Below are 24,499 nucleotides of genomic sequence, written 5' to 3' on the forward strand. Positions count from 1 at the left end.
GGGCCAATCCGGAGCCTCGGGGGGCGGGCTCTGTCCCCGACCTGCTTTAGTGTATCGTGGTGCCGCCTGGAGCTGACAGAGTTCGCCGGCTGAGAGGCGGCATGAGCGGGGAGGAGATCTCCGCCACACAGCCCCCTGGAGCAGCCGCTTTCTGGTTCAAATAAAGGGGAAAGTTACCGGTGGCCACCATGGAGAAAGGCAGTAAAGACATGAGGACTAATCCGGTCGCAACGGCGAGTTTCTTGTCCAAACTTTTCTTCTGGTAAGTCGGTAAAAGTTACCCGGGGCCTGACCCGCTTATTTTCACCCTAAAACCCGTTTGAATACCGTTTAAATGCCGTTTAAATACCGTGTAATTACCGTGGGACTCGCTACCTTAAAACACGATGTGCTGCTTTCAACCGCCGACGAGTTTAACCGATCATTTCCGAGTTTAACCGATCACCAGATGTGACATTGGGAAGTAAAAAACACCTCCAGACTTTAAAACAAGACTTCCTCCGTATTTATGTAATATTAGTTTCCTTTTGAATCATCTCTGACCCGCTTATTTTCACCCTAAATACCGTTAAAATGCCGTTTAAATACCGTGAGACTCGCTACCTTAAAACACGAAGTGCTGCTTTTAACCGCCGCCGAGTTTAACCGAGTTTAACCGATCACCAGATGTGATAGTAAGCAGGGAAACACCTCCAGACTTTAAAACAAATGACCCTCCGTGTTTATGTAATATTAGTTTCCTGTTGAATCATCTCTGGGAAGTCAGACACGTGTTTTCTGTCTGTTCTCTCTCAGATATAATATTTATAATAAATACACTTTAACAGCTCATTTGTTGACACCCTGATCAGATGTTATTGTACCGAGTCAACACAATATTTCATATTTAAAGAGGTTAAAGTGGAAAAAAGTCCCCTGTGGAAGCATAATCCTATATAGATATTTTGTGGTGTAATACACGTGTTTTAGTAGCACCTTTCAGAATAAAACGTAATTTAAATAACTTAAAGTGAGAGAAATATGATTGTTTATGTTCTCTCAGTGGAAACATAATCACATATTAAGATTTTGTGGTAATATAATGATAATAAATGTTTTATACTACATATTTTAGTAGAACCTTTCAGCATAAAACATCACTTAAAGTAGTTAAAGTTAGGAAAATGTCATCATTTATGTGCTCTCTATTAAATCATATAAGATAATCATATATTGAGCTTTTGTGGTAATATAATGATATACGTATACCTTATTTAAATGTAGTTTAAAGTAGTTAAAGTTAGAGAAATATGATCATTTATGTTCTTTCAGTGGAAGCATAATCATATATTGAGATTTTGTGGTAATATAATGATAATACATGTATTTTAGTAGCAATTTCATGTCATTAAATGTATATATGATTATAAATATCATTTATTGTCCTTCTGTGGAGTCCTATATTGTGATATTTAATATGAAAGTAATACGTTTATTGATATAGGTCTCGACAAACACAATTTAAAGAGGTTAAAGTGAGAGAAATATGATCATTTATGTTCACTCAGTGAAATCATATCATCAGGTATAGTCATATATTGAGTTTTTGAGGTAATAAAATGATAATAATATCATTAATATCAATACCTTTCAGCTTAAAACGTACTTTAAAGAGGTTAAAGTGAGAGCAGTGTGTTAACTCAATCTGTTGTCTCTCACTGGAAACATATCGTGAGGAAATCACGTGTTGAGATTTTGTAATATAATAATGTTTATTGTTATATCACCTTTCAGCAGCAGGAGTCACAGAGTGTTTCACCACATAAAACACACGAGGTTAAAGTTACAATGATAGATATTTGATATTTCATACAATAATCAGATGTCACAAAGTGTTTCACCACATAAAACCTCATTTAAAGAAGTTAAATTTAGAGAAATATGATAATTTATGTTCTCTCAGTGGAAGCATATCATGAGGTAATCATGTGATGAGATTTTGTGGTAATAAAATGGTAATAATATGTTTATTTTAGCAGCAGCTTTCAACATAAAACATCATTTAAAGAGGTTAAAGTGAGAGCAGCGTGTAACTTAATAAAGTTGATGATTTATCGTCTTTCAGTGGAATCATAACATGAGGAAATCATATATTGTGATTTTGTGTTAATAATCATAATATAATGATAATAATATATTTATTTTAATAGAGCAAAAGACACAAAGTGCTTCATGACACATATAAATATTCGAGCATCCAGTTAAAAAAAGACACAAGAAGCACTAAAAACCATAGAAAAATAATAAATACATTAACATGTGGTCTATATTTAGTGAATATCAGAGCGCTGAACCCTATATTTCTATATATTTAATAACTGAATAATGTTATTGTTCCTTCTGTTGGTTTTTTAATTCCTGCCCTGTCAGTTTTGTGATAAATGGTAAAAATTGACTCCAATCCTGTGGGAATCCCAACAAAAATGTTAGCCTAAAATATGCTTTACCATGTGGTAAATACATTTAGATTATTTATTTATGTATTTAGATTATTTATTTATGTATTGAATTGTCAGAAAACATCAAAAACACAGCATAAATCTGGTTATGGAGATATGAAATGAGCTGTATCAGGATAGAGTATTTTGGCCAAATCGTCCATGTTAAAGTGACACATTAATGCGTCTGACAGCTGTTTGTTACTGCAGAATTTAAAGTGTATTTGGTGTTTTTGAAGCTGATTTCTCCTCCTGACTCCTCATCTTTTCTCCGCCAGGTGGCTCAACCCGTTGTTTGGTATCGGGTACAAGCGGCAGCTGGAGGAGGAGGACATGTACGAGGTTCTGACGGAGGATCGCTCCGACGTTCTGGGAGAAGACCTGCAGAGGTGAATAATATTATTAATGATAATAATCAGCATAAAGTGGGCATGTCTCTAAAGAAGAGCCTCCTGGGTACCCATAGAACCCATTTTCACTCAGATATCCTGATGTCAGAGTCAAGGAACCCCTTTTAAAAATGACCGTTTGGGCTCATTAAATGCACAAGAGTCTCAGCTTTACACTCAGACCCCATTTATGCAGCTCTCGGACTGTTTAGGGACCCCAGGATGCACAAAGACTCACACACAAGAGGACACAACAACACATTTACTGCAGGAGAAACAATGCATGGGTTCTGCAGCAAACAGCTTCTGATAAAGTGCATAAAGTGGGCATGTCACATCTAGAAACAGCCAAAATATCTAAATAAAGTATCAGATGAAACAAAGAGAAGCAGCCAGGTTTCCTGCACAGATTTCTGCAGCTCTGACTGTTTAGGGACCCCAGGATGCACAGAGATCCACCCACAATAGCCAAATGTGTGCAAAAATATCACCTTTGCATTAGAAAACTGCAGGTTTCTGCCTTAAACTGCATGTTATCAGCATAAAGTGGGCATGTCACATGTAAAAACAGACGATTTATGCAGCTCAAAGACTGTTTAGGGACCCCAGGATGCACAAAGATTCACATGCAATAGAGAAATTTGTGCAAAAATATCACTTTTGCATTAGAAAACTGCAGGTTTCTGCCCTAAACTGCATGTTATCACCATAAAGTGGGCATGTCACGTCTAAAAACAGACGATTTATGCAGCTCAAAGACTGTTTAGGGACTCCAGGATGCACAAAGATCCACCCACAATAGATAAATGTGTGCAAAAATATCACCTTTGCATTAGAAAACTGCAGGTTTCTGCCTTAAACTGCATGTTATCAGCATAAAGTGGGCATGTCACATGTAAAAACAGACGATTTATGCAGCTCACAGACTGTTTATGGACCCCAGGATGCACAAAGATTCACATGCAATAGAGAAATTTGTGCACAAATATCACGTTTGCATTAGAAAACTGCAGGTTTCTGCCTTAAACTGCATGTTATCACCATAAAGTGGGCATGTCACGTCTAAAAACAGACGATTTATGCAGCTCATAGGCTGTTTATGGACCCCAGGATGCACAAAGATCCACCCACAATAGATAAATGTGTGCAAAAATATCACCTTTGCATTAGAAAACTGCAGGTTTCTGCCTCAAACTGCATGTTATCAGCATAAAGTGGGCATGTCACATGTAAAAACAGACGATTTATGCAGCTCACAGACTGTTTAGGGACCCCAGGATGCACAAAGATTCACATGCAATAGAGAAATTTGTGCACAAATATCACGTTTGCATTAGAAAACTGCAGGTTTCTGCCTTAAACTGCATGTTATCAGCATAAAGTGGGCATGTCACATGTAAAAACAGACGATTTATGCAGCTCTCAGACTGTTTATGGACCCCAGGATGCACAAAGATCCACACACAAGAGGACACAACAACACATTTACTGCATGGAGCAAACAGCTTCTGATAAAGTGGACATGTCACGTCTAAAAACAGCCCAAATATTTAATAAAGTATCAGATGAAACAGAAGAGAAGCATCCAGGGTTCACAGTAGTTTAGTCTCCTGATTTCTGCAGCTCACAGACTGTTCAGAGACCTCAGGATGCACTAAATAAATAAAACTGCATGGCCCAAACTCCCTGAGATCAGAATAAAGTGACTTGTGGGTACCTATAGAACACTTTTTCAGAATATTTAGCATTAAAAGTGACCCCACTAGAGCCTCTAAAGACAGAAAGTGCTTACAGAGTTCTTTAACTCCTCCTCTTCTCTGTGATCATCATGTATTTGTGCTTATATCTAACAAAACAATCACTTAAAACTACTTGTTTTTACCCGATTTGTGGTATTCACAGCTTTTAAAGTCTGGAACACAAATTTAAGGTCCTGCCAGCTTCGTTTTTAATGCTCACAGCTGGAAGAAATCTACGCATTTCTAATATTTGCAAGTATGAAATCATCAGTTAGAATAATCAGAGTGGAGGGATAAAGATAGATAAATCTGAAGTCAGAAGATGTTCTAACAAGGAGTTTCCCCCAACAGATCCTTCTGAAACATCAACTTTTGTATCTGAATCTCCTGGTTTATCAGTGTGACTAACAGCTAACGGATATCAGAGTCGAGTCCTTAGACAAACACTGACTTCTTTTGTGTTTCAGGACAATAAAAGATGAATTATTCTCAGTGGATTTCTTGTTGAGCTTCACCTTCATCACTAATCTGTGAATGATGAGCTCCTTTTTATTCTCAGCACAGCTCTGTTTCTGCTGCTGCTGCTAGAGAACACACACTTTTCTGATTTAAAACCCAAATGGAGCGACAGATATGTGAATTAGAGGATGATTATTGGAGGAGGGGGACCCTTTTTAACCCTCCAGTCAAACATTATCAGAGTTATCAGCAGCTCAGGTCAGGCTGTAATGTTTAACTGCAACAATAAAACAACAGGAAACTGTCTGACAGGTTAATAAATGTTTGTGTGAGGGTAATCCCTGTTTCTACAACAGCAGCACGGTTACAGGAACACTAACTCCCACTCACAGTGACTCAGGATGCAATAATGTGTCTACAGACTGAGGGAAAAGTTCACTTTCTGCTGCATTTTACAGGCCAGATTGTGAGTTTTCCACCCAGTTATTTTATTATATATAAATATATATATTTTTGTTTTTTTATTTTCATTCTGGTAGATAAATGGAGAGACAGGAGATGTAAAAATATCAAAAATAGATCAAATTAAATGTGTACAATGCTGTTAAAATGGTACATTTTAATTAAAATAAAAAATAAAAAATATATAATAATAATGCACAAAAATAATAATAACAATCTGGATTTATCAGCATTAAATCTACTTTATTTTTACAGTTTTATTTTTTATTTATTTATTGTTATTCTGCTATAGTAAGATAAATGGAGAGACATAAATAAATACAGAAATAAATAAATACATAAATAAAAAAAGTTATAATAATAATGCAAAACAGTAATAACAATCTTTATCAGCATTAAATCTACTTTATTTTTACAGTTTTCTTTTCTACAATGTCATCTTTTGCATTTAGCACACACCTTTCATTTTAATATTTTTATATACTATTTTTACTATTATGACTATTTTTATTTTTTATTTTTTTATTCTGGTATAGTAGGATAAATGAAGAGACAGGAGATGGGAAAAAAATATCAAAAATAGATAAAATTAAATGTGTGCAATGCTGTTAAAATGGTACATTTTCATTAAAATAAATAAATAGTAGTAATAATAATAATGCAAAAAAGTAACTCCCACTGCAGAATGACTCACAGATGCATAAATGTCGCCTCCAAACTCCAAGAAATGTGTATTTTCCGGATCAGATTATTAATTTTCCAGCAGTTATTGATGCCGTGGTTGTTTCAGGCTCCGTCCTCTAACAAAACTCTTCCTCTGGAATCAAACATCTCATTGTTGCCGTTTAATCGACGGTGAAATCTGAATTTATCAGCGTGAAATCTGAGCCTGGAGGCTCACGGATCACTTAGTCCAGCTTCTTTATGTTGGTTTGTGTTTATGCACGAGGCGGAAAACAGCTGAGAAGTGAAACATTTAGCCTCCGATATGGAAACTGTTTGACTTAAAATGTCTCTAAAAGTTAAAAAATGTTCTTAAGAGTCTCAGGAAGCAGTTTATAATAGTAATAATAATATATTTTAGTTGTAAAATGCTTTAAAAGGGACTCAAAGACACCATACAAGAGCAAAAAACAATATAAATAATATCAATATTAAAAAAAGGACAATTTCTGTAATGATATCAGTAAATATGTAAAAGTTAAGTGTTTTTATTTCATGGCTGGATATAAATATTATATTTTAATATATTATTTATTGCTCAACTTAATTAAAAAAACAAAACAAATATAAATCAATGCAATATAAATATGAAATAACTACAAATAAATATATTTGAGAAACTGTATTTAAAATCGTAAAAATCATATTAACATATATATATATATATATACAAAAACATATTAGTTTAATAAATAAATTAATTAATAAATAAAATGTAATGGGTGCAATGCCGTTAAAACAATACATTTTCAAAACCCAGATTATTATAAATAAATACATAGATAAAAAAATATTAATAATAATAAGAATGCAAAAGAAAAAAAAAACCAATAAAATAACATTAAATAGAAACAAGCAATATTAACAAGAATATAAAAGTATTAAAGCTTTAAATGATGAGAAATATAAAATAAGGAACACTGTTTTCTGTCTGTTGGATGAGTCGTGGTTTGCTTCTTATAATAAACAATAAATAATAATAATTGTGTTTGTGTTCAGGTTCTGGGACCAGGAGGTGCAGAAAGCCAGTAAAGAGCTGCGACCCCCTAAACTCTCTACGGGACTCATCAGGTGCTACTGGAAACCGTACGCCGTGCTCGGCTTCTTCACCTTACTGGAGGTGAGACTTCAAAATAAAACCTGGATTTAGAGCGTGAAACACAGATTATAAAAATAAAACTCTTTGAATTCAGATTGCATGAATACAATAAATAAAAAGTTGAAATCACGAAAAAAAAGTCAAAATGATAAAAAAAAACTTCAAATCATGGAAAAAAAGTCAAAATGAAAAGCAAAAAGTTGCTTTGACTTTTTTGTCATTTTGACTTTTTTCTCGTGACTTCAACTTTTTTTCTCATGATTTTGACTATTTTTCTCCTTATTTTGACTTTTTTTCTCGTGACTTTTCTTTCTCATTTTGACCCTTTTTTCATGATTTCAACTTTTTTTTCTCATTTTGACCTTTTTTCATGATTTCAACTTTTTTTTCTCATTTTGACCTTTTTTTCATGATTTCAACTTTTTTTGTCAGTTGGACTTTTTTCATGATTTCAACTTTTTTTTCACATTTTGACCTTTTTTCCATGATTTCAACTTTTTTTGTCAAAAGATGAGCAAATTGAATGTTAAAAATTTACTCAAATATACAATTTTTACAGTTCTCTTTTTGCTTTTAATCGCTTTACACTTTTAATCTCAATATTTTTTTAAATTACAACTATTTTTTATTGTTATTTATTGTTATTTTTTATTCTAGTACAGTAAGATGAATGGACAGACAGGTGATATATATAAAAACAGGATATTAGAGTAATAGTATAAAATAAACATACAAACAAACAACCAAGACTGAACTATTTTAGTTTAAACTATGTTGATAGTTGAATATTAACATAAAGTTTGAAGCAAATACGTTTTTAGTTCGTTTTCAGACATTTAATTTACATTTTTTTAAAGGTATTTTTTCATTTTGTGTTGGTTTTCTAATTTTCTAACAAAAGCAGGATATTACTAGATCAGAACATGCTGCACAAGTACAGAATAAAGACAGATTTAGGTAATAAAAATAGTATAAAAAAAATTAAATAGAATATTGATAAGAAAATATATAAATAGTATAAAACAAACAACCGAGACCAAGCTATTACAGGATAATCTATGTTAATAGTTGAATAAAGGCAAAAAATTAGAAGCAGATATGTTTTTAAGTTTGTTTTCAGACATTTAATTTACATTTTTTAAGGTATTTTATCATTTTGTGTTTGTTTTCTGTTACGTTTGGTTTTATTGCACGTCTGAAACCAACAAATAAGGAGTGTTAGAGGTTAAATGTGTTGAATAAAAACAGGATATTACTAGATCAGAACATGCGGCACAAGTACAGAATAAAGACAGGTTACGATAATAATAGAATAATATTAGCATAGAGTAATATGATAATAAAAATGAAATAGAATACAGATAAGAAAAGATATAAATAGTATAAAACAAACCACCAAGACCAAACTATTACAGGATAAACTATGTTAATAGTTGAATAAAGGCAAAAAATACGTTACGTTTTTAAGTTCATTTTCAGACATTTAATTTAGATTTTTAAGGTATTTTTTCATCTTGTGTTGGTTTTCTGTTACGTTTGGTATTATTTCACGTCTGAAACCAACAAATAAGGAGTGTTAGAGGTTAAATGTGTTGAATAAAGCAGGATATTACTGTGAGCTGCAGATTGAGATCAGAACATGCTGCAGGTTGTGTTTCTTCTGCTCCCACTGATCACTATCTGGACGCTCCTCCTCCTCCTCCTCCTCCTGTCTGCTCCTGCAGGAGCTGATTAAGGTGGGGCAGCCTCTGCTCCTGGGGCAGATGATCCAGTACTTTGAGAGCTACGACCCCGAGGACCTGCCGGCCCTCTACAGGACTCTGGGCTACGCTGCAGGCCTGTCCTGCTGCACGCTGGGCCTGGCCGTGCTGCACCACCTCTACTTCTACTATGTCCAGAGGGCCGGCATGAAGATCAGGGTGGCCATGTGCCACATGATCTACAACAAGGTACGACTCAGCACAGACACCGATAATACACCTTCAGGTAGAAGTCTGCAGAAAAAAGACCGTTTCTGCAACAATATCAGTATATTTATTAAAGTCAAGTGTCTTTATTATACAGATAGTATTTGTATTTCTATCCCTGCAGACTGAGGAATAAAAGGTTTAACTATCTTGTGCTGTTTTATTTAATTAATCAGTAATAATAAAAATGTTTTTAAGAGTTAAAAATGTTCTGAAGAGTCTCAGGAAATGTTTCTGCAGCAGTTTGAATTGGAATAATAATATATTCTTGTTGTAAAAAGGACTCAAAGACACTTTATGTAACAAAAACAAGAGCAAGAAACAATATCAGTATAAAAAAGGACAATTTCTGTGACAATATCAGTATATTTATTAAAGTTAAGTGTCTTTATTATATAGATAATATGTCTTTCTATCCCTGCAGACTGAGGAATAAAAGGTTTAACTATCTTGTGCTGTTTTATTTAATTAATCAGTAATAATAAAAATGTTTTTAAGAGTTAAAAATGTTCTGAAGAGTCTCAGGAAATGTTTCTGCAGCAGTTTGAATTGGAATAATAATATATTCTTGTTGTAAAAAGGACTCAAAGACACTTTATGTAACAAAAACAAGAGCAAGAAACAATATCAGTATAAAAAAGGACAAACCGTGACAATATCAGTATATTTATTAAAGTTAAGTGTCTTTATTATACAGATAATATGTCTTTCTATCCCTGCAGGCTGAGGAATAAAATGTTTAACTATCTTGTGCTGTTTTATTTAATTAATCAGTAATAATAAAAATGTTTTTAAGAGTTAAAAATGTTCTGAAGAGACTCAGGAAATATTTCTGCAGCAGTTTTAATGGTAATAATAATATATTTTTGTTGTAAAGAGCTTTAAAAAGGACTCAAAGACACTTTATGTAATAAAAACAAGGGCAAGAAACAATATCAGTATAAAAAAGGACAATTTCTGTGACAATATCAGTATATTTATTAAAGTTAAGTGTCTTTATTATATAGATAATATGTATTTCTATCCCTGCAGGCTGAGGAATAAAATGTTTAACTATCTTGTGCTGTTTTATTTAATTAATCAGTAATAGTAAAAATGTTTTTAAGAGTTGAGAATATTTCTGCAACAGTTTCTAATAGTAATAGTAATATATTTTTGTTGTAAAGAGCTTTAAAAAGGACTCAAAGACACTTTATGTAATAAAAACAAGAGCAAGAAACAATATCAGTATAAAAAAGGACAATCTCTGTGACAATATCAGTAGATTTATTAAAGTTAAGTGTCATTATTATACAGATGATATGTGTCTTTCTATCTCTGCAGACTGAGGAGTAAAAGGGTTTTATATAAATATTGATATTGTTACAGAAATTGTCCTTTTATATATTAATATTATTTATATTGTTCCTCAGTCTGCAGAGACAGAATAACACATATTATCTGTATAATAATGACACTTAACTTTAATATATATATACTGATATTGTTGCAGAAATTGTCCTTTTTTTTTACCGATATTGTTTCTTGCTCTTGTATTTATTATATAAAATGAGGAATAAAATAAATATCTTGTGCTATTTTATTTGATTAATCAATAATAATAAAATGTTTTTAAGAGTTGAGAATATTTCTGCAGCAGTTTCTAGTAGTAATAATAATATATTCTAGTAGTTTAAGTTAAGTTGAAGTGCATTAAAGGGGAGTTTATATTATAAATACAAGAGCAAAAAACGATATAAATAAAATCAGCATTACAAAAAGACCATTTCTGTAACAATATCAGTATTATATTAAAGTTAAGTGTCTTTATTATACAGATAGTATTTGTCTTTCTATCTCTGCAGACTGAGGAATAAAAGGGTTTTTATATAAATACTGATATTGTTACAGAAATTGTCCTTTTTATGTATCCTCAGTGTGATAATCCAGATCTCTGTGTGTGTGTCAGGCTCTGCGTCTCAGCAGCTCTGCTCTGGGGAAAACCACCACGGGACAGATCGTCAACCTGCTCTCCAACGACGTCAACAAGTTCGATGAAGTAAGTCAAACTGAACGCAGGCTTTTAGAGCAGAGGGAGGGAGGAGAGGCTATTCCTGCTGCAGGGCAACACTTCTAACATTCCTCCTCAGCCCTCCATATAACCTGCTGTCTAACACAGCTGTTCTCAACCTTGGGGTCGGGACCCCAGTTGGGGTCGCAAGATGATTTCTGGGAGTCAACAAATCAATTTGGAAGTCAGCTCTGTCTCCACTGTGTTCATGTAGTAGTAGTGTAGTATTTATTTATTTAGTCTTTTTGGTCATTTTGTGTCTTTTTTTTGGTCAATTTGTGTCTTTTTTTTGTCATTTTGCGTCTTTTTTTTGTAATTTTGTGTCTTTTTTTTGTCATTGTGTATTTTTTGGTAATTTTGTGTCTTTTTTTTAGTCATTTTGTGTCTTTTTGGTCAATTTGTGTCTTTTTTTTGGTCATTTTGTGTCTTTTTTCTGTCATTTTGTGTCTTTTTTTGATCACTTTGTTCCTTTTTTTTAGTCATTTTGTGTCTTTCTTGGTCATTTTGTGTCTTTTTTCGGTCATTTTGTGTCTTTTTTTGATCACTTTGTTCCTTTTTTTTGTCATTTTGTGTCTTTTTTCGGTCATTTTGTGTCTTTTTTTGATCACTTTGTTCCTTTTTTTTGTCATTTTGTGTCTTTTTTTGGTCATTTTGTGTCTTTCTTGGTCATTTTGTGTCTTTTTTGATCATTTTGTGGTCAATTTGTGTCTTTTTTTGGTCATTTTGTTTCCTTTTTTAGGTCATTTTGTTTCTTTTTCTCCTGACAGAATCAGTTAGATCAGGGATGGGCAACTTAAATGCTGCAGGGGGCCACAATGTTTCATGTTCACTACCACAGGGCCACATATAGGAGCGTCACTTAACCAGATATGATGAAACTGACATTTAAATATGTTTACAGTGCAGTAACTTAACATATTTCATGCTCAAATGCATGTTTAACAGTATAAATAGGAATACAAAAGGTTTGAAGCAAATAAAAAATAACCACTTACTGTGATTTATTGTTTTTCAGTGCAAGAACAGCAGACCAACATTAATTACAAGAAGTAATTTTGTGCATTTTTACACTGCACTTTTAAGATTTCGGTAACACTTTACAATAACCATCTAACTTATGTTTATAGATGGTTTATAAACCAATTATTAACCATTTGCAAAGTGCTATATACATATTTAATCTTTAAATGTTTTAAGCCAGTTTCTTAAAGGTGTATGAACCATTTCAAAATCATTAACATACTTAATATGGTGTTAAAAATGTAATAATGAGTGCAACTAAAACTACTTTTAAACAATTAATTTTAATTGAATTGTTTGTTAATGGTAAAGTAACTATAAACTTACATTAATATATCATCTATTTGTCATTTATAAATTATTGAGTTAGTTAAACATTAATAAATTATGTATTTACCATTCTAAATGGCCTATGTACAGTTTATAAATGATGATTAAACATTAATAAACTATCTGTTTACCATTTATAAATGATGGTTATATTCAAGTGTTACCAAGATTTCCTGCTCAAATGTATGTAGTTGTACTGAGGGCCACTTCAAGTGAGGGTGAGGGCCGTATGCGGCCCCCGGGCCTCATGTTGCCCACCCCTGAGTTAGGACTAGGGATGGGAATTGTAAAGAATTTGGCTATTCTCGGTTATCGATACTGCTTATTGTTACAATTCCTTATCGATTCTCATCGGGGGAGGAATTAAATCATACAAATGTGTTTGTTTGCATTAACTCTTTAATATCTTCCTCTTTAGATAGAAGATACACTAATAATGGCTCAGTTCCACTCTGATTGGTTCAGAGAAAATGACATTTTGGGTTTTTTAAGCCCAACTGATTCAAAAAACAACATATAATATAAAACACTTTGGCTGCTAACATTTGGGAATATTTAAAGTGCTTTGCATTCAACTTGATCCAAAACTAATTTGGACATAAAACATAGAATGCTTCTGTAAAAATCAACATATTAAACAAAAATACAACTGCGCTTTTCAACTTTGGCAGATTAACAGAACATTTTGTGCTGAAACATTAACAGAAAATAAAGGAATAAATGAGACGTAACTACACTGGTGAAAACAACACGTAACTTTGACAATTCTAGGTTTCATCTGAGCAGATCACCAGAAAATATGCAGCAAACTAACCTCCTGAAACTCAGAGAAATCTCCTGTGTAAAAGGGTGAAAACCTTCCCCAGTAACCTGCTTCCTGCTCTGTGACATTTGTTTTTCCTCCCATCGTTTTACTCTTCCCTGCCCCGATGAAAGGGCTTGTAAAGGTGCTACCTAGTGTTGCCAACTCAGTGACTTTGTCTCTATATTTAGCAACTATTCAGATACTCTTTTTCAAAAAGCGACCAGGGACAAATCACTGACTGAGAAGGAACCAACAAGCGCTTGTTCTGGTCCGATTGGGTCCGATTGGATCGTTCACAAGAGACCAAAAACATGATTTAATCCCTCCAGAGTTCCACTAAAACGGACTAAACTTTGGGCTGTGAAAGCACCACTATCACTATCCAAAAAGTGGTTAAACAATAGAAGTTTATAAGCTTTAACACTCTTAATTTTCACTTTAACCCATTGACGCCTGGAAAGCGTTTACGTCGTTTTGTAGTATTTTTATAAGCTCTCAAATACCTTTTTGAATTTCATTTCTATCTGCTACAGAGGCTGAAAAATCTATTATTTAGTAGAAGAATTGACACTTTTTTCCCCAGAATTTTCCAGAATTTCCAGAAAATTAGAGGCTAATTTTAAAATCGCCCAGCAATTTTTCAGGCCTCAATGGGTTAATATGCAGCATCAATGAGGATGATAAACACAAAGAGTTAAAATCAACAACCTGCAGCAATTTCTGATCTAAATCTGCTGAACGCTGCAGCTCACAGCAGCACATTTAACCTCTTCCACACCTTATTTATTCATTTTTTACATTTATTTTTAGGCGTCAGGGAACACTGAGAACCTGAAGATGTATTTCAGCTGCAGCTCAGCACCGTGTGTCAACTTTTTCTACTCATAAACACACGTGGAAGAAGATTTCAGATCTCTTTTCTACAGATAAAGACAGTTCAGGGACCCAGTGTGCAGAAATCTTCTTATTAATCAGGCAAATTTAGTCAAAATTCATCCTGCAGGAGAAAAAGCTGCAGGCCAGCGTCTCTGAGGAGTCCAACAGGTTGGATTTGTTACTTTTTGTACAATATAATAACTGCTGAGCATGTAGTTTTAGGCTTTCTTGAGTTAAAATGTGCATTGACCATCAGCTGCACCTCCACCTGCTGCTGCACCTCCACAACCAGCTGCATGAGGATTTTAGATCTAGATTTAGTCTTTAGATTATTTCAAAGGCCTCTGCAACTTTTGCATGAGAGAAAACTTTTATTTAGTCATTTATTGATCATTTCTGTCAATCAGCTGATAATTACTCTCATTTCAAATAGACATTTTGCATATTTTTGGTAGTTTTGTGGACTTTTTTCCTTTTCAAGCATTTTTTGGTTGTTTTTTGTCTCTCTATAGTCATTTTATGTCTAAATTTATCATGTTTTTATGTTAAATCTCGACCTGAAGAGAAACTAAAGCTGTCAGATAAATATAGTGGAGTTCACTAAATATACAACAATATATATAATAGAAATGTAACAAGTCTGAAGTAAATACAGATATGAACACATGGAATAAAACAGAAATATGGAACTATAGACATCATTTAAAGTAAATAGGGATATGTACAATAATAATAATAACCTTTATTTATAGAGCACTTTTAAAAACACATTTTACAAACTGATTTACAAGTTAAAAGCTACCCCTTTTGTCGTCTTTTTATGTATTTTATTGGCAGTTTTCAGTATCATTTTTATAATCTATATCTATTTCTAGTTGTTTTATGTCCCTAAATAGACATTTTGAATATTTTTGGTTGTTTTGTGAGTTTTTTTTTCTTCTTTTCATGTATTTTTTGTTTGTTTTTTGTCTCTCTATAGTCATTTACTGTCTAAATTGAACATGTTTTTATGTTAAATCTCGACCTGAAGAGAATGAATGGGATTAATAAATGATTTTAGATCTAAATTTAGATTTTAGATTATTTCAAAGGCCTCTGCAACTTTTGCACGAGAGAGAAAACTTTTATTTCGTCGTTTATTGATCATATCTATCAATCAGCTGATAATTACTCTCATTTCAAGTTGACATTATGCATATTTTTGGTAGATTTGTGGAGTTCCTTCCATTTTTTCATGTATTTTTTGGTTATTTTGTGTCTCCGTAGTCATTTTATGTCTAAATGTATCTTGCTTTTATGTTAAATCTGGACCTGAATGAATGATTTTAGATCTAGATTTAGACTTAAGATTATTTGAAAGGCCTCTGCAACTTTTGCATGAGAGAGAAAACTTCTATTTCGTCATTTATTGATCATATCTGTCAATCAGCTGATAATTACTCTCATTTTGAATTGACATTATGCATATTTTTGGTCGTGGTTTTTGTGGAGTTCCTTCCATCCTTTCGTGTATTTTTTGGTTATTTTGTGTCTCTGTAGTCATTTTATGTCTAAATGTATCATGTTTTTATGTTAAATCTCGACCTGAAGAGAATGAATGAATGATTTTAGATCTAGAGTTAGACTTTAGATTATTTCAAAGGCCTCTGCAACTTTTGCATGCGAGATAAAACTTTTATTTCGTCATTTATTGATCATATCTGTCAATCAGCTGATAATTACTCTCATTTCGAATTGACATTATGCATATTTTTGGTAGTTTGGTGGAGTTCCTTCCATCTTTTCATGTATTTTTTGGTTATTTTATGTCTCTGTAGTCATTTAATGTCTAAATTCATCTTGTTTTTATGTTAAATTTCGACCTGAATGAATGACTTTAGATCTAGATTTAGACTTTAGATTATTTCAAAGGCCTCTGCAACTTTTGCATGAGAGAGAAAACTTTTATTTCGGCATTTATTGATAATTTCTGTCAATCAGCTGATCATTTCTCTATAAATGTTGCAGCTCTCATTCAAAACCCTCTCATTTTGAATTGACATTATACATATTTTTGATAGGTTTGTGGAGTTTCTTCCATCTTTTCATGCATTTTTTGGTTATTTGTGTCTCTGTAGTCATTTTATGTCTAAATTTATCTTGTTTTTATGTTAAATTTCGACCTGAATGAATGATTTTAGATCTAGATTTAGACTTAAGATTATTTGAAAGGCCTCTGCAACTTTTGCACGAGAGAGAAAACTTTTATTTAGTCATTTATTGATCATTTCTGTCACTCAGCTGATAATTCCTCTATAAATGTTGCAGCTGTGCCAGATGTAACATGATGTGCGAGCAGAGCAGGGAGTGTTCTCCTCCTCTATTAAATATTCTGGGGAGGAGGAGAAGAAGAAGAGAAGGAATGCTTATTTGACCTCATTCTGCATGTCATTTCTTATGAAACGTGTTTTACGTTGTGTGTGTAGTGTGAATCAGCTGCAGGATAAAAGGGTGTGATGTATTTGGATGATTTTCATGTGTGTGGTTCCACTTGGTCTCGTTTTAATCAGAAGCTGCCAGCTTCTTTCTGTCTGCAGGCCGTTTAAACTCTTAATTATCTGGAGTCATGCTCCTGCTGGGTCACAGTCAAGGCTGATTACTGTTACTGTTCAGCTGCAAACCACCAGCACTCACTGGCTGCATTTAACTTATTTACACCTTAGTGATCTCTACGGCTGCAGGATGTGGGGAATAAAGTCATATTGCAAAAATAAACAAGTAGATTTTATCAATGCTTGAAAATGCAGATTACTGACTGCTTTAAAATGTCTGTTTCTGAGTTAAATGGCCTTAAAAACACACAAAAACTTTACAGAATAGCTTCATAGTTTACCACATTAAATAAAAAACATGCTTTTTACAACTAAAGGCATTTTTTTCAGTTTTGTTAAGCTGTTGGGCTTCTTCAGAAACAGAAAAATACTTTATTGATCCTTCAAAATAAAGATAAAAAAGGAATATACAATAATAAAAAAAAGACCAAAAAAGACACAAAATGACAGAAAAAAACTAAATTACTAAAAAAAGAAACCAACTGGCCAAAAAAAGACACAAAATTATCAAAAAAAGACACAAAATTACCAAAAAAAAAAGACACAAAATTACCAAAAAAAGACACAAAATTACTTAAAAAAAAGACACAAAATTACCAAAAAAAAGACACAAAATGACCAAAAACAGTAATTAAAGGGACCTTCCACACACAACACGGTAAAGTGCCATTCATATAAAACTCACATTAAACTTTCATATCAAGGTGGGGGCCACAAAATATATATTTAGCTTTCTGAGGAACTTATTTACACCTTAGTGATCTCTACGGCTGCAGGATGTGGGGAAAAAAGTCATATTGCAAAAATAAACAAGTAGATTTTATCAATGCTTGAAAATGCAGATTACTGACTGCTTTAAAATGTCTGTTTCTGAGTTAAATGGCCTTAAAAACACACAAAAACTTTACAGAAGAGCTTCATATCTTACCAAATTAAATAAATAACATGCTTTTTACAACTAAAGGCATTTTTTGCAAATATTTTTAAAAAAAAAAGCCATTTTGTTTCTGCAGAATCAGAAAAATACTTTATTGATCCTCCAAAATAAAGGTAAAAAAGCAGCTTCACTAAATATACAACAATATATAATACAAATGCAACAAGTTTGAAGTAAGAAATATGGAAAAAATGGCACAACAAATATTTACAGTTCTGCTTTCTTAAGAGCTTAATATTTCACCACATGAAATAAATAACATGCTTTTTAAAACTAAAGGCATTTTTTGCAAATATTTTACAAAATAAATCAGTTTTGTTAACCTGTTGGGCTTCTTCAGAAACAGAAAAATACTTTATTGATCCTTCAAAATAAAGATAAAGAAGCAATATACAATAATAAAAAAAGACCAAAAAAGACACAGAATGACAGAAAAAAATTAAATTACTTAAAAAAGAAACCAACTGGCCAAAAAAGACACAAAATTATCAAAAAAAGACACAAAATTAAGACACAAAATTATCAAAAAAAGACACAAAATTACAAAAAAAAGACACAAAATGACCAAAAAAAGTAATTAAAGGGACCTTCCACAAAATAAACAAGTAGATTTTATCAATGCTTGAAAATGCAGATGACTGACTGCTTTAAAATGTCTGTTTCTGAGTTAAATGGACATAAAAACACAAAAAAACTTTCGGCATCTTTTTTATAATCTATATCTCTTTCTAGTTGTTTTTTTGTACCTCTAATTGAAAACCCTCTCGTTTCTGATGCATCAGCCTTTCTGTGAGGTAATAAATGATGCAAAATACAATCAGATGCTTCTAACCAGCTGGTTTGGGAGGAAAATCTGCTCCTTTTTTGTTTCATCTGGGAATCAAATCCTCAAAATATTTCAGGTTACGGCGCTCCAATCAGCTGCAGCTTCAGGCTCCTTGCTGTGTTTTGTTGGTGGTTTTTTCCTGTGTGTGCAGCCTGTTTCTGACAGTAAACTTGTGTTTATTTCTGGTTTCTGACAGTAAACTCGTGTTTATTTCTGGTTTCTAACAGTAAACTTGTGTTTATTTCTGGTTTCTAACAGTAAACTCGTGTTTATTTCTGGTTTCTAACAGTAAACTCGTGTTTATTTCTGGTTTCTGACAGTAAACTTGTGTTTATTTCTGGTTTCTAACAGTAAACTGGTTATTTCTGTTGTCCAGGTGACGATCTTCCTCCACTTCCTGTGGGTGGGGCCTCTGCAGGCGGGGATCGTGGTCGGGCTGCTGTGGGTGGAGATCGGCGTGTCGTGTCTGGCGGGGATCGTGGTCCTCATGTTCCTGATGCCGGTCCAGTCCTTGTTCGGACGCCTCTTCTCCAAGTTCAGGTAACACACATCAATCTACACACAAACTCTAATTACCTGGGGGCCGCTGGAGGCTGGAGGCAGTCTCAAAATGACCAAAAGAAGACACAAAATGACCAAAAAAAAGACACAAACTGACTGAAAAAACACTAAATTACATAAAAAAGACACAAAATGACAAAAAAAGACACAAAATGACAAAAGAAATACACAGAATTACCAAAAAATACACAAAATTATTAAAAAAAAGACCAAAAAAGCGCAAAATGACAGAAAATAACTAAATTACTTAAAAAAGAAACAAAATGACCAAAAATACACAGAATTACCAAAAAAGACACAAAATTATTAAAAAAAGACACAAAAAAGACCAAAATTACTTTAAAAAAGACACAAAATTATTAAAAAAGACACAAAATTATTTAAAAAAGACACAAAATGACAGAAAATAACTAAATTACTTAAAAAAAGAAACAAAATGACGAAAAAATACACAGAATTACCAAAAAAGACACAAAATTATTTTAAAAAGACACAAAAAGCACAAAATTACTTTAAAAAAGACACAAAAAAGACCTAAAAAGCGCAAAATTACTTTAAAAAAGAAACAAAATTATTCAAAAAAGACACGAAATGACAGAAAAAAACTAAATTACTTAAAAAAGAAACAAAATGACCAAAAAATACACAGAATTACCAAAAAAGACACAAAATTACTTTAAAAAAAGACACAAAATGATTAAAAAAAGACACAAAATTATTAAAAAAAGACACAAAATTACTTTAAAAAAGAAACAAAATTATTAAAAAAAGACACAAAAAAGACACAAAATTACTTTAAAAAAGAAACAAAATTATTAAAAAAAGACACAAAAAAGACACGAAATGACAGAAAAAAACTAAATTACTTAAAAAAGAAACAAAATGACCAAAAAATACACAGAATTACCAAAAAAGACACAAAATTACTTTAAAAAAGACACAAAATTACTTTAAAAAAGACACAAAATTATTAAAAAATGACACAAAATTATATATATATATATATATATATTAAAAAAATGACCCAAAAAAGACACAAAATTATTAGGAAACACTGCACAAACAAACTCTAGACAGTCCAACAGTGAAGAGGAAACCTTTAGAGTTCAGTTTTACCTCAGGCTGTTTAATAACAACAACACAGATCAACAGTAAGAAGAGATTTATATTAGCAGGTTATTTAATCCTTATTTAATGAACTTCAGAGGAACTCAGAGTTTCATTGTTCCCGGTTTGAACTGTGACAGTAAATCATGAGTTGGCGTCACATAAACACCAAACATACCTGTTAAAGGAGGCTGAAACTAATTAATGTGGTGCTTCATGAACTGGTTTTACTGGACAATAATAAACAAATGGATAAAGTGACAGATTACTGACAGCTTCAAAATGTCTTTCTGAGCTTCATACGAAGTTAAACAAACAAAAGTTTTGTCTTTGTTGGTCAATTTTGTGTCTTTTTGGCTCATTTTACGTCTATTTTGGTCATTTTACGTCTTTTTTTGGTAATTTTATATCTTTTTTTTTGTCATTTTGTGACTTTTATGGTCATTTTATGTCTATTTTTGCTCATTTTACATATTTTTTGGTCAATTTTTGTCTTTTGTTTTACATTTTCATTTTACACGTTGTTTTGGTAATTTTGTGACTTTTGTGGTCATTTTATGTCTATTTTTGGTCATTTTACGTCTTTTTTTGGGTCAATTTGTCTTTGAAACCCTTTGAAAAAAAGCCTTTGAAACGTCAGCATTGTTTCTAAACCACCTCCCAAAACCTGAAAAGCTGAAAAGAAATCGTTTATATCTCAGCCTGTGCAGCAGACAGACATGAAATAAAAGCATGTAAGAGTCTAAACTCTTGTCTGTAACTGTGAATCATTACTTTGCATCAACATTTGCCACTTCTAAGAGAGCAGAGCTGCTCTGGATGAGTTAATGGACGTCCTGCAGCCTTTCATTCACCTGATTTCTCTTTAAATAGCTTTAAGTGGAAGCAGCACTTTGTTCTAATTGTAGATGCATGTTTGCTCTCATTTTGTATTTTGTCTGCAGTGTTTCTTGTCTGTTAAAATGTGTTTTAAGTAGATTTTTGTATTCAGTAAGTGTCCAATGTCAGGATTTAACACATCAAGACCTTTTGTGGTCAATTTGTGTCTTTTTTTTAGGTCATTTTACGTCTATTTTGGTAATTTTGTGTCCTTTTTTGGGTCAGTTCACATCTATTTTTGTCATTTTACGTCTTTTTTGTCTTTTTGTGTCTTTTTTTGGTTATTTCATATTTTTTTTGGTCATTTCATGTCTGTTTTGGTCATTTTACCTATTTTATTTTGTCATTTTGTGTCTTTTTTTGGTCATTTCACGTCTGTTTTGGTCATTTTACGTCTTTTTTGGTCATTTTGTGGTTTTCTTTTGGTCAATTTGTGTCTTTTTTTTGGTCATTTCATGACTGTTTTGGTCATTTTACATCTTTTTATTGTCATTTTGTGTCCTTTTTTGTGTCATTTCACGTCTTTTTTGGTCATTTTGTGGTTTTCTTTTGGTCAATTTGTGCCTTTTTTGAGTAATTTTACATCTATTTGGATCATTTTTCATCCTTGTTTTGGTAATTTTGTGTTTTTTTTTTGTCATTTTGTGTCCTTTTTTTGGGTCATTTCACATCTATTTTGGTCATTTTACATCTTTTTTTGACATTTTGTGTCTTTTTTTGGTCATTTTACATCTATTTGGGTCATTTTTCAGCATTTTTTTGGTCAATTTGTGTCTTTTTTTGTCATTTCACGTCTATTTTTGTCATTTAACGTCTTCTTTTTTTGTCATTTTGTGTCTTTTTTTAGGTTAATTTGTGTCTTTTTGTATTTTAAGTCTATTTCCCTGCTCTTGTCTGCAGGAGTAAGACGGCGGTCCTGACCGACAGCAGGATCCGGACCATGAACGAGGTGGTTTCTGGGATGAGGATCATTAAGATGTACGCCTGGGAGAAACCCTTCGCTGCTCTGGTCTCTGAGGTCAGAAGGTAAGAAAGAAAACATGAAGGATTCTGTGTTACTCACCAATCAGATCAGCCAGCCTCTTCTGCTTTACAGTCTCTAGAACATAAATAAAGAAGTTACAGAGCTTCTCCTGCAGTTTCCTCACTGCTCCTGCACCTTTAGCACCATTTTAGACACATTTAAAATCCTGGTTTGCAGAAAAATGTGTCCAAATTTGATGCAACTGCTGCATGAACTTCAGCTGCACCGCTGTGACAAAATGTTTTATGTTTAAACTGATAAACCTTTGTTTTATGCAAACATATTTATATATATTTACAATTGTTTCCAGCCCCTACAAGCTGCATTAAAAGAACTCTAGGTCTTTTTTCAGTCAATTTGTGGGGTTTTTTTTGGTCGTTTTAAGTCTCTTTTTGGTCAATATGTGTCTTTTTATGGTCAATTTGTTCCTTTCTTGGTAATTTTACATCTATTTTGGTCATTTTGTGTCTTTTTTTCTGGTTAATTTGTGCCTTTTTTGGTCAATTTGTGTCTTTTTTTTGGTCCATTTGTGCCTTTTTTGGTCAATTTGTGTCTGTTTGTGTCAATTTGTGCCATTTTTTGGTCAAATTGTGTCTTTTTTGGTCAATTTTTGCCTTTTTTGGTCACTTTGTGCCTTTTTTTGGTCACTTTGTGCCTTTGTGCCTTTTTATACTCTCATAAAATCCTGGAAACACTGCACACACAAACTCCAGATATTCCAGTCAAACTTTTCATTTTAAAATCCTGGTTTGCAGATAAATGGGTCCAAATTTGGAGCAATAGCTGCGTGCACTTTAACTTGCATGCTTAAACTGTTAAACTTTAGTTTCCCCTTTGAGGCGTTCTGTTTCCAGCTTTCCTACAAGCTGCACGCAACATCATTTCTGCATAGTTTTTATTGTTTGTGCTTCTCTTTGAACAAGAGTTACTGTGTTTCCTGCAGCTTCAGGTCTCACTCAAGAGACCAGAGTGTGTTTGTGTGCAGGATTAAAATAGAGCAGAAGCCCCGCCCCCAGCTGGCAGCTCGCCGGGCTGGTTTCGGGCCGCGCCCTCTTTTATTTAGCGTGCTTCGTCTCTGATGTGTGATTAACACGCAGCCAATTAAAGGTGACAGCAGGAGAGTGACTCTGCCTCGGGGCAACCTGCTCCTTCCAGGAGATCCTTTAAGGTGACTCAGGAGATCCAGAACCAGATCCAGAACAAACAGAGAACAAACTGAGAACAAACAGAGAACAAACAGAGAGAACTGGGGAACTGGCTTCACCTCAGATTACTGACAAACAAAACAAACCACTGAGCTGCTCTCATGTGTTTTGGGGTTGTTTTGCTTGAGAAAAGCTTGATCGAAACTGATAAAACTGATAAAACTTTCAAAAAAAGCGCTCAGAAGTTTGGAGTAGGGCTGCACGTTTCTGGCCAAAATGATAATCACAGTTATTTTAATCAATATTGTAATCACGATTATTCATCATGATTATTCATCATGTTTGGGAAAACATCTGTATTTTTATTTCACTACTTTTAAACAAACAATAGGAACAGTTTTTATTGTCTGGTGCTTGTTGTAAACAAACAGAGATCGCTAAGTGAACACCTCCTGCAGCAGCAGCACATACACACTGTACTGCTACAGAGCTAACTGTTAGCCTGTTAGCACATACACACTGTACTGCTACAGAGCTAACTGTTAGCCTGTTAGCACATACACACTGTACTGCTATAGAGCTAACTGTTAGTCTGTTAGCACATACACACTGTACTGCTACAGAGCTAACTGTTAGCCTGTTAGCACATACACACTGTACTGCTATAGAGCTAACTGTTAGTCTGTTAGCACATACACACTGTACTGCTACAGAGCTAACTGTTAGCCTGTTAGCACATACACACTGTACTGCTACAGAGCTAACTGCTAGCCTGTTAGCACATACACACTGTACTGCTACAGAGCTAACTGTTAGCCTGTTAGCACATACACACTGTACTGCTACAGAGCTAACTGCTAGCCTGTTAGCACATACACACTGTACTGCTACAGAGCTAACTGTTAGCCTGTTAGCACATACACACTGTACTGCTACAGAGCTAACTGTTAGCCTGTTAGCACATACACACTGTACTGCTACAGAGCTAACTGCTAGCCTGTTAGCACATACACACTGTACTGCTACAGAGCTA

The 24,499-nt window shown here is 33.2% G+C and overlaps 1 protein-coding gene across 1 annotated transcript in view; it reads left to right on the forward strand.

Annotated features, from left to right (window-relative positions):
* LOC131962970 (ATP-binding cassette sub-family C member 4-like) overlaps positions 1-24,499 on the forward strand; it is a 57,870-nt gene continuing 33,371 nt past the window's right edge. The window contains exons 1-7 of the mRNA XM_059328087.1: positions 1-262; positions 2,756-2,866; positions 7,249-7,369; positions 9,073-9,297; positions 11,264-11,353; positions 19,127-19,290; positions 22,198-22,323. Coding sequence (XP_059184070.1) covers positions 189-262; positions 2,756-2,866; positions 7,249-7,369; positions 9,073-9,297; positions 11,264-11,353; positions 19,127-19,290; positions 22,198-22,323 — 911 coding nt within the window. The 5' untranslated portion in view covers positions 1-188. The remainder of the gene's footprint in view (positions 263-2,755; positions 2,867-7,248; positions 7,370-9,072; positions 9,298-11,263; positions 11,354-19,126; positions 19,291-22,197; positions 22,324-24,499) is intronic.

The sequence above is a fragment of the Centropristis striata genome, chromosome 24 (assembly GCF_030273125.1).
Source record: "Centropristis striata isolate RG_2023a ecotype Rhode Island chromosome 24, C.striata_1.0, whole genome shotgun sequence".
Taxonomy (NCBI): Eukaryota; Metazoa; Chordata; class Actinopteri; order Perciformes; family Serranidae; genus Centropristis; species Centropristis striata.